General features: G+C 46.0%; 1 protein-coding gene across 1 annotated transcript in view; it reads left to right on the forward strand.

The window, feature by feature from the left end:
• The window catches only part of LOC116354513 (CUB and sushi domain-containing protein 3-like), a 492,885-nt gene that overhangs the window by 424,607 nt on the left and 54,103 nt on the right, over positions 1–14,175 (forward strand). Inside the window, 1 exon segment of the mRNA XM_031795095.1 lies at positions 10,708–10,890. Coding sequence (XP_031650955.1) covers positions 10,708–10,890 — 183 coding nt within the window.

Here is a 14,175-nt window from a genome sequence, read left to right on the forward strand (position 1 = left end):
CCTCACTCTCTTTCTGTCTCTCTCTCCCTCTCTCTCTCTCGCTCTCTCTCTCTCTCTCTCTCCCTCACATTCTATTGTTCACTTCCCTGAAGCATTAGTATTTCCCTGGCTCTGAGCTTTGCCTTCCAGTGAGCTGCAGGATTCTAAGCCCCAGCAACAGAAGCCTTCTTTAGGGAAAAGCTGTATATCAAGTGAGGATGTGTGTGTGTGTATGCGTGTGCGGGTGCTTGTGTGTGTGTGTGTGTTGGCCAGTACAGTACATGCTAGGCCCTAACCATAACCCTTATACTGTTAGATCAGTTTAACACCATATCACCCTCCACTTCCATAGTTTCTGATTGTAACTGCCCTCCTGGGCCAGGATAAACCGATGTACCTGCCCTCCTGGGCCAGGGTACCTCCCAGGGGTAAACTGATGTGCTTCTACACCTGCATTGCTTGCTGTTTGGGGTTTTAGGCTGGGTTTCTGTACAGCACTTTGAGATATCAGCTGATATATAAATAAATTTGATTTGATTTGATTTGATGTACCTGCCCTCCTGGGCCAGGATAAACTGATGTACCTGCCCTCTGGGCCAGGATAAACTGATGTAACTGCCCTGTTGGGCCAGGATAAACTGATGTAACTGCCCTCCTGGGCCAGGATAAACTGATGTAACTGCCCTGTTGGGCCATGATAAACTGATGTAAACTGCCCTCCTGGGCCAGGATAAACTGATGTACCTGCCCTCCTGGGCCAGGATAAACTGATGTACCTGCCCTCCTGGGCCAGGATAAACTGATGTACCTGCCCTCCTGGGCCAGGATAAACTGATGTAACTGCCCTGTTGGGCCATGATAAACTGATGTACCTGCCCTGTTGGGCCAGGATAAACTGATTGTACCTGCCCTCCTGGGCCAGGATAAACTGATGTACCTGCCCTCCTGGGCCAGGATAAACTGATGTACCTGCCCTCCTGGGCCAGGGTAAACTGATGTAACTGCCCTGTTGGGCCATGATAAACTGATGTAACTGCCCTGCTGGGCCAGGGTAACTCCCAGGATTAACTGATGTAACTGCCCTCCTGGGCCAGGATAAACTGATGTAACTGCCCTCCTGGGCCAGGATAAACTGATGTAACTGCCCTCCTGGGCCAGGATAAACTGATGTAAACTGCCCTGCTGGGCCAGGGTAACTCCCAGGATTAACTGATGTAACTGCCCTCCTGGGCCAGGATAAACCAATGTAACTGCCCTCCTGGGCCAGGATAAACCAATGTAACTGCCCTCCTAGGCCAGGATAAACTGATGTAACTGCCCTCCTGGGCCCAGGGTAACTCCCAGGGTAAACTGAATTAACTGCCCTGTTGGTCAAGGCAGCAGTAGGGCATCAGGTAGCCTATCAGTTAGAATGTTGGACCAGTAACTGAAAGGTCACTGATTCAAATACCCAAGTTGACAAGGTGAAAAATCAGCCGATGTGCCCTTGATCAAGGCACTTAACCCTTATTTGCTCCAGGGGCACTGTACTTTTATGACTGGCCCTGTAAAACAACACATTTCACTGCACCGATCCGGTGTATGTAACACTAACATATGTATTAATATTAAATCGTATCACTCCTCCTAACCAGTGGACAATGCAAGTAGAGCCCTTCCTCGTAATCCCAAGCAATCAGTGATCCAATTAACTCGACCCCCTGTCCATTAACTAGACCCCCTGTCCAATAACTAGCCCCCTGTCAATTAGCTAAACCCCCTGTCCATTAACTAGACCCCCTGTCCATTAGCTAGACCCCCTGTCCATTAACTATACCCCCTGTCCAATAACTAGACCCCCTGTCCAATAACTAGACCCCCTGTCCATTAACTATACCCCCTGTCCAATAACTAGACCGCCTGTCCAATAACTAGACCCCCTGTCCATAACTAGCCCCCTGTCAATTAGCTAAACCCCCTGTCCATTAACTAGACCCCCTGTCCATTAGCTAGACCCCCTGACAATTAGCTAGACCCCCTGACAATTAGCTAGACCCCCTGTCCATTAGCTAGACCCCCCTGTCCATTAACTAGAACCCATGTCCATTAACTAGACCCCCTGTCCATTAGCTAGACCCCTGTCAATTAGCTAGACCCCCTGTCCATCAGCTAGACCCCCTGTCAATTAGCTAGACCCCCTGTCCATTAGCTAGACCGCCTGTCCAATAGTGACTGAGTCAGTGAAGCTTGCTACCTGGTGGTCTAGTAGGTATAGTGTTGGATTGGCACTCCAGGTTAATACTTGTACTTCCTGTGTCTCCAATTAGTCGGGGGTGCTGAAGCGTTGGCTGGACGCAGGGCTCTAGGGCTCAGGGCCTGTGTTGGGGAGGGGTTTTGAGCCGTCTGGTGCCCATGAAACGGCGGTGATGTGATATTGTGTGGCAGGAAGGGGACGTGGTACAGGTTCTGTCTTTTCCCCTGTTGCCTGGCCAAGCTTTCTTTAGCATGAAGAACATAGTTATTTGAAAAGACCAGTTAGCATTCTAGAGAGCATTTTATTCCCCTGTACCGGCGAGCGTAGAGCTACAGTTTCTTATGAAGAGACCACAGAACAAGTGCTCTGTTTGAGACTAGCGATCACTCAGGCAGTTCTGTGACAAACACAAAGTCACAGGCACATTTAAGACAGACGCCCTTTGTGACAAAACACCAGGGAGATTTATTTTGACCTCCCTCTGTTCTCCATTCTCCGTTCCCCAGTGTGTCCATGTCCATACTCTGTGTGAGACACGTGAGGTAGGGGGGACAGGGGGGGGAGGGGAGTGGCTGAGGGCCTGTTGTGTTTGTGGTGACTTAGTGGGTCTCCGCTAGCTGTCTAGAGATTTGGCTCTGTATCACAGTGTGTGACAGCCAGCCCTCTCTCTCTCCCCTCTCTTTCTCCCCTCTTCCTCTCTCTCACCTCTCCCCCTCTCTTCCCTCTCCCTTTCTTTCTCCCCTCTTCCTCTCTCTCTCTCTCCCTCTTCCTTTCACCCTCTCTCTCTCTCTCTCTCTCCTCTCTTTCTCTCTCCTCTCTCTCTCTCTCTCTCTCCCTCTCTTCCTCTCTCTCTCTCCCCCTCTCTCTCCTCTCTTCCTCTCTCTCCCCCCTCTTCCCTCTCTCTCTTCTCTCTTCCTCTCTCTCTCCCCCTCTCTCTCCTCCTCTCTCTCCTCTCTCTCTCTCCTCTCTCTCTCTCTCTCTCTCTCTCTCTCTCCTCTCTCTCCTCTCTTTCTCTCTCTCTCTCTCTCTCTCTCTCTCTCTCTCTCTCTCTCCTCTCTTCCTCTCTCTCTCCCCCCTTCCTCTCTCCCTCTTCCCTCTCTCTCTCCCCCCTTCCTCTCTCCCCTCTTCCCTCTCTCTCTCCCCTCTCCCTCTCTCTGTCTGGTGGCATGTTGTGTGTCAGCGCTGCCTCTTCAGATGACAGCTAATAAAGCACCAGCCTAACTTGGTCAGCACATTTTCCCTGACAGAGCACACTCCTGGGAACCTGAACCCCCCACACCGGGGGATGCTCGCTGCCAGGAGGATAATAGAGGAGGTGGAACATGGGACACATGCACCTGCTCAGCAGCCACACACACACACACACACACACACACACACATACACACACAAACACTTGGCAGACACATACACACACAAACACTTGGCAGTTGGCACACAAACAGACACACACATCTTACCTGGAAGCCACCACTCACTGTCCTCTGGTATCATATCTTTGGGCTGTGTTCTGCTTAGTAAAGAAGGCTGTAACAGTAGCATGTATCTCCAGCATGCTGTACCTTAGGAAGTGTACACTATTTGTGACCTCCTATTGTCCTACTACACTACATGTGATTGTGTGTGTGGGGAGCATGGGGGGGCATCCTGTAATTTGCCCTGTGTGTTCTAAGATTCGTACTCAGTAGGACCCACAGAGGAACATTTATAACCAAGACACTCAAGGCCCTTTCAACTGCAGCTTTACCCATATGACAGCAACATTCATGTTCATACTGTACATGTCTGTAGGGACTAGCACTTTATATGCTAGGTGTGGAGCTAGGTGAAACAGAACAATGGCCACTCAAATGCAGCTTACCCACATGACTAGGGCTGTTGCCGTGACCGTATTACCGAGTCATGAAGACGGTCAAATTTCACCTGACCGTTTAGTCACGGTAATTAGGTTTCTCCAAGCTCTGATGCTGCTGATGGTCATTAGTAGCCTACCAAACGTGCTAACTGCCTGGTACTCAGCACTCTATTGTCTCTCTAATCACTCTGACATTAATGCAAATGTTTGGTAAATTTGATCAAACACTTCATGAGAGCCCATGAGCTCATGTTGTGCAACATTTGTGATGGCCTCTACTAAACAAGAAGAGGATCCCATCAGCTTTCTATAGACAAGGACTACTATATTTATTTTTCAACTATCCTAATATTAAACACATTGCTATCTTTACAATAGGAGTATAGCCTACCTGGCTATATGGGAAAAGTAACCTCCATTCGCTATTTAAGTGTACAGATGACCTGCCCCTGTTTTGAGACAGGTGCATGATAATGGCCCATTCTAAATCAAATAAAAAAATCACACATATATTATTTAGTATATGAAAAGAGAAGATTCAATAATTAATAATCTGATGGGTGACAATATTAGCCTACTGTATTATATACAGTATTATCACTTGTGTATTATATACAGTATTATCACTTGTGAATTATATATTATCATTTGTGAATGATGTCCAGAATAAGGCAAGAAACAAAGCCTTTTTTTGGGGGCAACTTTTTTAAATCATCATTACACACCTCATGTAGCCTATCCCATAGGCCTATATGTTTGGATACGGTTTGAATCACAACTAAAGTGGCCAAATAACTTCTTAAAATTAAGCACATTAATCCATTTTACAAGAGGTGTAGAGCCTAACTGGAATACATAAGCAACATGTGACTTTCATGTTTGGGGAAGATAACTTTAACCATAAAAATGACCCTTTATTATAAAAGCGTTACACGCATAATCGCATTTGCGGTCACTTTTGATAAAGTGTTTCCCGCTAATGGAACATTGGTGCTTATAGCCTACTGCAGCGTTTCTTAAAGTATGGGTCGCGACCCAAGACCTGTTAATGGTGGGTCGCGAAGTAAATGTATGATTATTTCATTAATGACTGGAATTCATTTGGCCAAGTGTAACTGCGCTCTCGTTTCAGTGTGCGCTCTGCTTATCAGCAGTCTCTGCTCAGTTTGGCAGCAGCGCGAGTGGGAGAGGTAGAGGCCAAAGTGCTTCACTGTTTACCGGATCTTTTTTTCTGCAGTTTTCTTGAAGATAGACAAGGACTACCCGAACACTGCAGCGCTGTCGTTCAAGCCACTGACTTGTTATTCCCACGCGCCATCACTCACCGCTGTCATGAAATGGACTCATGCTAGCCACATGTTCAGAACGAGCTCAATCATAATGGAACGCAAATAGGGTGATTACTTTTAGTCTCTTTCATACAAACTTTGAGAAATGACGAGGAGCGCCCACAATGTGTTTTGTGTGGGGAAGTGCTCAGTAATGAGTCTCAAAACAAACAAATTAATAAAACGACATGTCCTGGCCAAACATATGACGGTAAACACAGGGACTTCTTTCAGAACAGGCAAGAATGCTTCAGGAAACAGTGCTTCGAAGTGGAAAAGTAAGTCAACTAGCAAGACATTGTTGTAATTTTATAACAGGTGATGATACGCAGAAATAAGGTAGTACTATCTCTTGTAGTAGATGTGAGTTTCTCTTTCAAACAATCCCCTGATAGCTAACGTTAGCCAAAGCAAGCTAACTAGCTACTGATAGTGCAACCTTAAGAAACAGTTCAGATGAAGATGAAAAATGATCAGGCCTACTGTACATTCTACTGTAGAAATTGTTGAAAACAAGTCTAGGTTGGAACTGTTGCTGTTACAAGTAATACTTTTTATTCGGAACTGGAATAAACTGATTGAAGCAAGATGCTTTTTGAGACAAACACTCACACATTTCTGGGTTGCTCATCTACAGCAGGAAGCGGTCTCCTGCCTGACTGAGAAAGAAGTAGATGTTCTGATCCAGTTTGGCACCACATACCTATGCAAGTCAGGGTTCTGAAGTACAGAAACAGTCTCAATGCTGAGCATGACCCCAGTGTTGCACTGTCTAAAGCAGAGCCCAGAATATACCTGCTTGTTGAACACTTCAACCAGCCACACACCTCTCATTAGGACTGTGTGTATGTGTGTGTTTTCTGCTCTACATCTGTGTGATGTGATCATTCAGTTCAGAATGAAATGATTTATTGTATTTTAACAGAGACAGTTCCAACCTAGACAGGTACGTAAGAGCGTTTTTAATGGGGAAAAATAAATATGAAAATATATTTATGGGTATTTCCTTGTTATTTGTTTTTGTCTATATTGCATTTTTTTTTAGCCATAAGGGCAATGAAATGTACCAATATTTAAGTATAGTTGCATATTTTCCCGAGCTTGGGTCCCAGGAAAACACAGAATTTCTCATTTGGGTCCCAGACTGAAAAAGTTTAAGAACCCCTGCCCTACTGCCATGTGCGCATTGCTGCTCTTATAATGTAAAGAAATAGCCTAATAGTTTATCAACATTTTAAGCTAAACGTTCGGATATGTTGCATCAGCCACATTGTGTAAAACAATTGTTTTGATGCTCGTGGTTGTATTCATTTGGGATCTATCGCGTCCCACAACTGTCCCAGACTATGTTTGGAATACTTATGTCTCTCACAGAATAGAATAGGTTGACTTTTGTACTATGTGGGATAGTAGATTGACATAGGCTAGTGCTACTCATCTTGTTGGCTGACGAAAAGTAAATGTGGACAGGTCTTCTAATATCTTTAATATGCACCTCGGAATTGGATAAGGACGCGCACATCCCAGATGTCTGTCTTCACTTGTAGCCTGCGAGAAAGACGCAGTCACGTGATGGATAGCCATGTGAGTGAGAGGTGTGTAGTGGAAATGTCCTCTATTTACCAAATCATGAGCGCAAACCACACACAAGTCAGAGTTAGTTATCAAAGTTCATCTTTAATTATATGAGCTCTATCACAATCCTGTGACTCTCAGATAAATTCAGTGTCTCTCAATGAATTCTCTGAGAGCCCCTTCCACATTTCAAATGAGGTCCTTTATAGCAAAGACACACACAGGATAAGACAGCATCGGCATAATTCATCGTTCATCTTTGTCTCCTTACTCAAACCCTAGAACCATAAACCAATCCTCCATATCAACAGGCATATATCAAATTGTCATTTAGATACAACCAACTCTAAATACAACCAATCCTGGACAAGCTCACGGAGAGGATAGAATGATTCTAGACACTGCCATCCTCCTTTCCCCGATGGGAAAAGTAGGGAGTGACTGGCACAGACACAGTGGAGCAAAAGATGTGTAAACATATAATGACACCTTGACCTCTCCCCTCTCTGCGGCCCAAGCAACTTAGTCTTGACATAGAACAGATACTGCAACCCTGCCACAGTATTATACAAAAAATAACATTCTTGATGAGAAGTAACTTACAAACATATGATGAATATAAAACATCTTACCTATGTTACCAACAAATTCGGATTATTCCACAACAGGTGCTTCACAGCTTGCAACACTCAGCACTTTTACCTGAGCGCGCATTCTAGGCATTATCAAGTGCTTGTGAAATTGTGAATGAGAGACTGATAAAGTGTGTACAGCCTGTGAAAAAAACAAACAAAGCAGAGCTCATGCCTTTCAAGCGACATAAAAAAAAAAAATCATCATTAGAGTCGTATCATGCAGCCTTACAATGTATTCAAAATCTAAACATACAGCCCAACATTTGTAGAACAACTAAAGATACATTAATAACTCTAAATGAATCATATAGGAGTACCCCTTTCTTTGTTAACCGATCAACACAGGACAGCAGCATGTAATATCAAATAATGCGGAATTCCTAACCAAGTCTTGTCTGTTAAATGAACTAGTGTAGCCCACAGCCATAAAAATATTATGAATGTATTGGGAAGATGTAGGCTATATTACATGGATTTATTAGACATTTTAAAATGCAGATGTTCCAAAGGTCTACATCAGTGCCAATAGTGTTCAAAGATGTCCTCAAGCCAAAGGGTGGCTACTATAAAATATATTTTGATTTGTTTAACACTTTTTTGTTATTTCATAGTTTTGATGTCTTCACTATTATTCTACAATGTAGAAAATAGTAAAAAAAAAAAAAATACCTTGAATGAGTAGGTGTGTCTAAACGTTGGACTGGTACTGTGAAAGTCATCTCTCCATAGAGGGGTCATAATAGTTTGTAGGCTACAGATGATTTTTGGGGACGTCTCATGGTCTGAACAAACACCGCTCTAGCCCTGGCACCTTTCACCGTAGATGAGCCAGTGTAACATTGGTGGATGCAGCGGGTTGGGCCGGATATCTCTAGTTAAAACGGACAGATTTTGATGGGGATTTTTTTTGTATTACGCGGGGGTGGGGTTAATAGCAGCCACTTTTATCTGTCCCCTGGGCTTCCACTGCCAGGGACATAGAGAAATAATGAATTCTATATTGAATGGCCAGGGACACAACTGCCTACCTGTCTGTAGACTGCCCACTGGTGCGGATTCCAGCCTCACTGTATAGGTAAGTATCTACTCTGTGTGTGCGTGCGTGCGTGTGGCGGCTGCATTCAAGCCTGGGATCCCCAGTCAAGCTGCTGCTAAATTAGATTTCAATCAAATCAATTCGAGCTTTATTTGTCACATGCGCCAAATACAACAAGTGTAGACCTTACCGTGAAATGTTTACTTACAAGCCCTTATACAGGGGGTACCAGTACCGAGTCAGTGTGTGGGCGTACAGATTAGTCGAGGTAATTTGTACATGTAGGTAGAGGTGAGTGACTATGCGTAGATAAGCAGCGAGTAGCAGCAGGATAAAAACAAATGAGGGGGTCAATGTAAATAGTCCGGTGGCCATTTGATTAGATGTTCAGGACTCTTATGACTTGGGGGTAGAAGCTGTTAAGGAGCCTTTTGGTCTTAGACTTGGCGCTCTGGTACCGCTTGCCGTGCGGCAGTAGAGAAAACAGTCTATGACTGGGGTCTTTGACAATTTTCTGACACCGCCTAGTATATAGGTCCTGGATGGCAGGAAGCTTGGCCCCAGTGATGTACTGGGCCGTACGCACTACCCTCTGTAGCGCCTTACGGTCAGATGCCGAGCAATTGCCATACCAGGTGGTGATGCAACCGGTCAGGATTCTCTCGATGGTGCAGCTGTAGAACATTTTGAGGATCTGGGGACATATGCCAAATCTTTTCTGTCTCCTGAGGGGGAAAAGGTGTTGTCGTGCCCTCTTCACGACTGTCTTGGTGTGTTTGGATTTTGATTTGGGCAAGGGGGTGACGCAAATGTACTAAAATAACATTGTTTAATAAATTATGACTTACTGTAGTTATGGAACAAACAAGGGAGGAAATGTTAGCTATTTGTCTGGACATGAGAGAAATGGATATGATAGATACATTTATGGATGTTTTACTCACTTGGTATTGAAATCATATATGGATACCAATTGCACTTTGTATCCAAGTGACTTTCCAGTATTTTCCATCCTTATAATGTGTAGCATCAGAGCAAGATTTATCTGTTACTGATGAGGCATAAGTATCTCCATGTACTTGAGCCATCTGACACATCTTCTGTTACGTCAGAGCGAGTGTTTGGAGTGGACCGGTCTGATTGTCTCCCAGTAACAGCTCTGATAACTGTCAGGGCCATAGACGAACACACAGTCCCCTATCTCCTAGATCCTGGCTGTACGGCCTCCATTACTTTAATTTCCTCATCAGCGGCGGGGAGTGGTCTGTCCGTCTATCTGTCTGTCTGGGATGGATGTGTGGCTGGTTCAGGTGAATAGCAAGGTTACCAAGGGTGCACCTATTCCCTATTTAGTGCACTACATAGGGAATAGGGTGCTGTTTGTGAACCAGACTAAGGCTACCAAGCTGGGAGCTATGGCGACGGAGTAGGGGAGGGATGGAAGGGGAAGGACATATATGGCACTTTCCTGAATCAATCAGGAGTATCCATCTCCGGTGAGCTACTGAGGGGAATCGGTGTGAGAGAGGAATCGGTGTGAGAAGGGAATCGGTGTGAGAGGGGAATCGGTGTGAGAGAGGGGAATCGGTGTGAGAGGGGAATCGGTGTGAGAGGGGAATCGGTGTGAGAGGGGAATCGGTGAGAGAGGGGAATCGGTGAGAGAGGGGAATCGGTGAGAGAGGGGAATCGGTGAGAGAGGGGAATCGGTGAGAGAGGGGAATCGGTGTGAAAGGGGAATCGGTGAGAGAGGGGAATCTACAGAATTTACAGTTTTGATTTGAATCGGTGTGAGAGGGGAATCGGTGTGAGAGGGGAATCGGTGTGAGAGGGGAATCGGTGTGAGAGCAGAATCGGTGAGAGAGGGGAATCGGTGTGCGTTGGTGGTTTTCTGTAAGGTTACACCCACAGAGAATGAGGGAAGGGCAGAAGGGACAGAATCTTCACTGGTTTGAATGACAAAAAGGGTTTTGATGTGTTTCCATGGGAACATTGTGACTGACCATTAACTCTTTCTATGCTTGTGCTTTTCCCTGTGGGCTGGTGCGTGGGTCTCTGTGTGTGTGCAGGTGACTCCCAGGGGACATGTGGAGACCCAGGCACCCCGTCGCAGGCCAGCAGGGAGGAGAGTAACTTCAGGATCCGCAGTAAAGTCCAGTTCAGATGCTCTGAGGGTTACGAGCTGATTGGCTCAGCTGAGAGGATGTGCTTTCCTAACGGCACCTGGTCTGGAACACAACCCTTCTGCAAACGTGAGACCACACGTGTACACACACACACACACACACACACACACACTTCTCATTCTCCCAACAAATATGGTCCTCTGAGTCCAACAATCGGCTGTACCATTCCATTTCCAGACAGTGTATCTCATGCTTTATCAGTCACACTGCTGAAGGGTCTGAACATCCCTTTGTTACCCCCCCCCATAGCTAGTAATACATAGCCTGCTCCCACTGCAGGGGCCTCTATAGCTAGCAATACATAGCCTGCTCTCACTGCACGGGCCTCTATAGCTAGCGATACATAGCCTGCTCCCACTGCAGGGGCCTCTATAGCTAGCAATACATAGCCTGCTCTCACTGCACGGGCCCCTATAGCTAGCGATACATAGCCTGCTCTCACTGCAGGGGCCTCATAGCTAGCGATACACAGCCTGCTCTCACTGCAGGGGCCTCGTAGCTAGCGATACATAGCCTGCTCTCACTGCAGGGGCCTCATAGCTAGCAATACACAGCCTGCTCTCACTGCAGGGGCCTCATAGCTAGCGATACATAGCCTGCTCTCACTGCAGGGGCCTCATAGCTAGCGATACATAGCCTGCTCTCACTGCAGGGGCCTCTATAGCTAGCGATACATAGCCTGCTCTCACTGCAGGGGCCTCATAGCTAGAGATACACAGCCTGCTCTCACTGCAGGGGACTCATAGCTAGCAATACATAGCCTGCTCTCACTGCAGGGGCCTCTATAGCTAGCGATACATAGCCTGCTCTCACTGCAGGGGCCTCTATAGCTAGCAATACATAGCTTGCTCTCACTGCAGGGGCCCCTATAGCAAGCAATACATAGCCTGCTCTCACTGCAGGGGCCCCTATAGATAGCAATACATAGCCTGCTCTCACTGCAGGGGCCTCTATAGCTAGCGATACATAGCCTGCTCTCACTGCAGGGGCCTCTATAGCTAGCAATACATAGCCTGCTCTCACTGCAGGGGCCCCTATAGCTAGCAATACATAGCCTGCTCTCGCTGCAGGAGCTCCTGCAACCAGGAACCCAGACACAACCCCCCCCAGGTGTCAGTCAGGCACCTAGACACAACCCCCCCAGGTGTCAGTCAGGCACCCAGACACAATCCCCCAGGTGTCAGTCAGGCACCTAGACACAACCCCCCAGGTGTCAGTCAGGCACCCAGACACAATCCCCCAGGTGTCAGTCAGGCACCCAGACACAACCCCCAGGTGTCTCCTTTGAACCACCCTATTCATCTCATCTCAAACGAGACAGGATAGCATTTGTGTCATCTCCAAATGCCGGCTTCCTGTCCTCCATGTTCTCTCTGAGCCATTGCAGCTCTAGTTAAATAGATTTACAGATTGTTAACTTCTCAGCCCCTGAGGTGGTTGCCAGGCAGCTTCTCCACAAGGCTGACAGGGTACCTCTCTCTCTCCATCACGCTGTCTCTCTCAATCCCTTCTTAATCTCGCTTTCTCTTTCTCCCTATCCAGTGTTAGAGGCGTTATTACAGACCCAGGTTCATTCTCGGGCTGTTCCACAACTGGCCGTGGCCGGGAGTCCCATAGGACGGCGCACAATTGTCCCAGCGTTGTCCGGGTTAGGAGGGGGGTTTACTTGGCTCATCGTGCTCTAGCGACACCTGTGGTGGGGGCGGGGTGCCTGCAGACTGACCCCGGTTGCCAGTTGAACAGTGTTTCCTCCGACACATTGGTGCAGCTGGCTTCTGGGTAAAGCTGGCGGGTGTTAAAGAGGGCTTTTAGGCGGGTCATGTTTCGGAGGACGCATGACTCCACCTTCGCCTCTCCCGAGCCCGTTGGGGAGTTGCAGCGATAACACAAGAGGGGGGGAATAAAATACAAACTAAAATCTGTTATACTTGAGCCTGTTGTTTCTCTCTGTAAAATACTGACATTTTACATTTCTCAGCCCAACCCACCCTCACATAGAACAAGGGTCTGTGTCCACGATGGCACTCTGGTCAAGAGAGGTGCACCATATAGGGAATATGGTGCCATTTGGCAATAAACCTCTAACTCGTGACTTAAACATTTTTTTTTTTTTACAGTGGCCATGTGGATTTCATTTCTATTCTGTCTCAGTACCTCACATATGGAGTATGGGTAAAAATGTGTCGGGGACACGTCCTTTCATAGCTCTTGACAGCCAATCCTGGACATTGTTTGTCTATATCCAAGAGTACCACACTGGGGGAGGATCCCTACAACAATGGCTGCACTGTCGTTCTACTCTTCCCTAGATGCTAGCCGTCTCTCTCAACCCTCTTGTAAACAGCTTTAATAGGGATCCCTTAAGCGCGAATGCACTGTCGTTCTACTCTTCCCTAGATGCTAGCCGTCTCTCTCAACCCTCTTGTAAAACAGCTTTAATAGGGATCCCTTAAGCGCGAATGCACTGTCGTTCTACTCTTCCCTAGATGCTAGCCGTCTCTCTCAACCCTCTTATAAACAACTTTAAGTACTTATATCTGACTGTTATTAAGCTGGATCTGAGTTGATGCTATGGGAATGGAGTATGGGAATTGTGAAAGGGGTAATGATGATTTCATGGAAAGTACAAATACTGTACTTAGCATTGAGATACAGTGTCAGTCCATAACAATTCATACTTTATGAAAAGTATTTAATTCACCCAAAACTCTTACAGTTAGATTGACACAGTCTTTATTCAAGGTGATCCTATAGATGGTCCAATCTAACATATACAGTTGAAGTTGGAAGTTTACATACACTTAGGTTGGAGTCATTAAAACTAGTTTTTCAACCATTCCACACATTTCTTGTTAATAAACTCTAATTTTGGCAAGTTGGTTAGGACATCTACTTTGTGCATGACACAAGTAATTTTTACAACAATTGTTTACAGACAGATTATTTCACGTATAATTCACTGTATCACAATTCCAGTGGGTCAGAAGTTTACATACACTAAATTGACTGCTTTTAAACAGCTTGGAAAATTCCAAAATTATGTCATGGCTTTAGAAGCTTCTGATAGGCTAATTGACATTGTTTGAGTCAATTGGAGGTGTACCAGTGGATGTATTTCAAGGCCTACCTCCAAACTCAGTGCCTCTTTGCTTGACATCATGGGAAAATCAAAAGAAATCAGAAAAACAATTGTAAACCTCCAAAGTCTGGTTCATCCTTGGGAGCAATTTCCAAATGCCTGAAGGTACCACATTCATCTGTACAAACAATAGTACGCAAGTATAAACACCATGGGACCATGCAGCCGTCATACCGCGTTCGGTCTCCTTGAGATTAATGTACTTTGGTGCG

Source organism: Oncorhynchus kisutch, linkage group LG17 (genome assembly GCF_002021735.2).
Source record: "Oncorhynchus kisutch isolate 150728-3 linkage group LG17, Okis_V2, whole genome shotgun sequence".
NCBI classification, from domain to species: domain Eukaryota; kingdom Metazoa; phylum Chordata; class Actinopteri; order Salmoniformes; family Salmonidae; genus Oncorhynchus; species Oncorhynchus kisutch.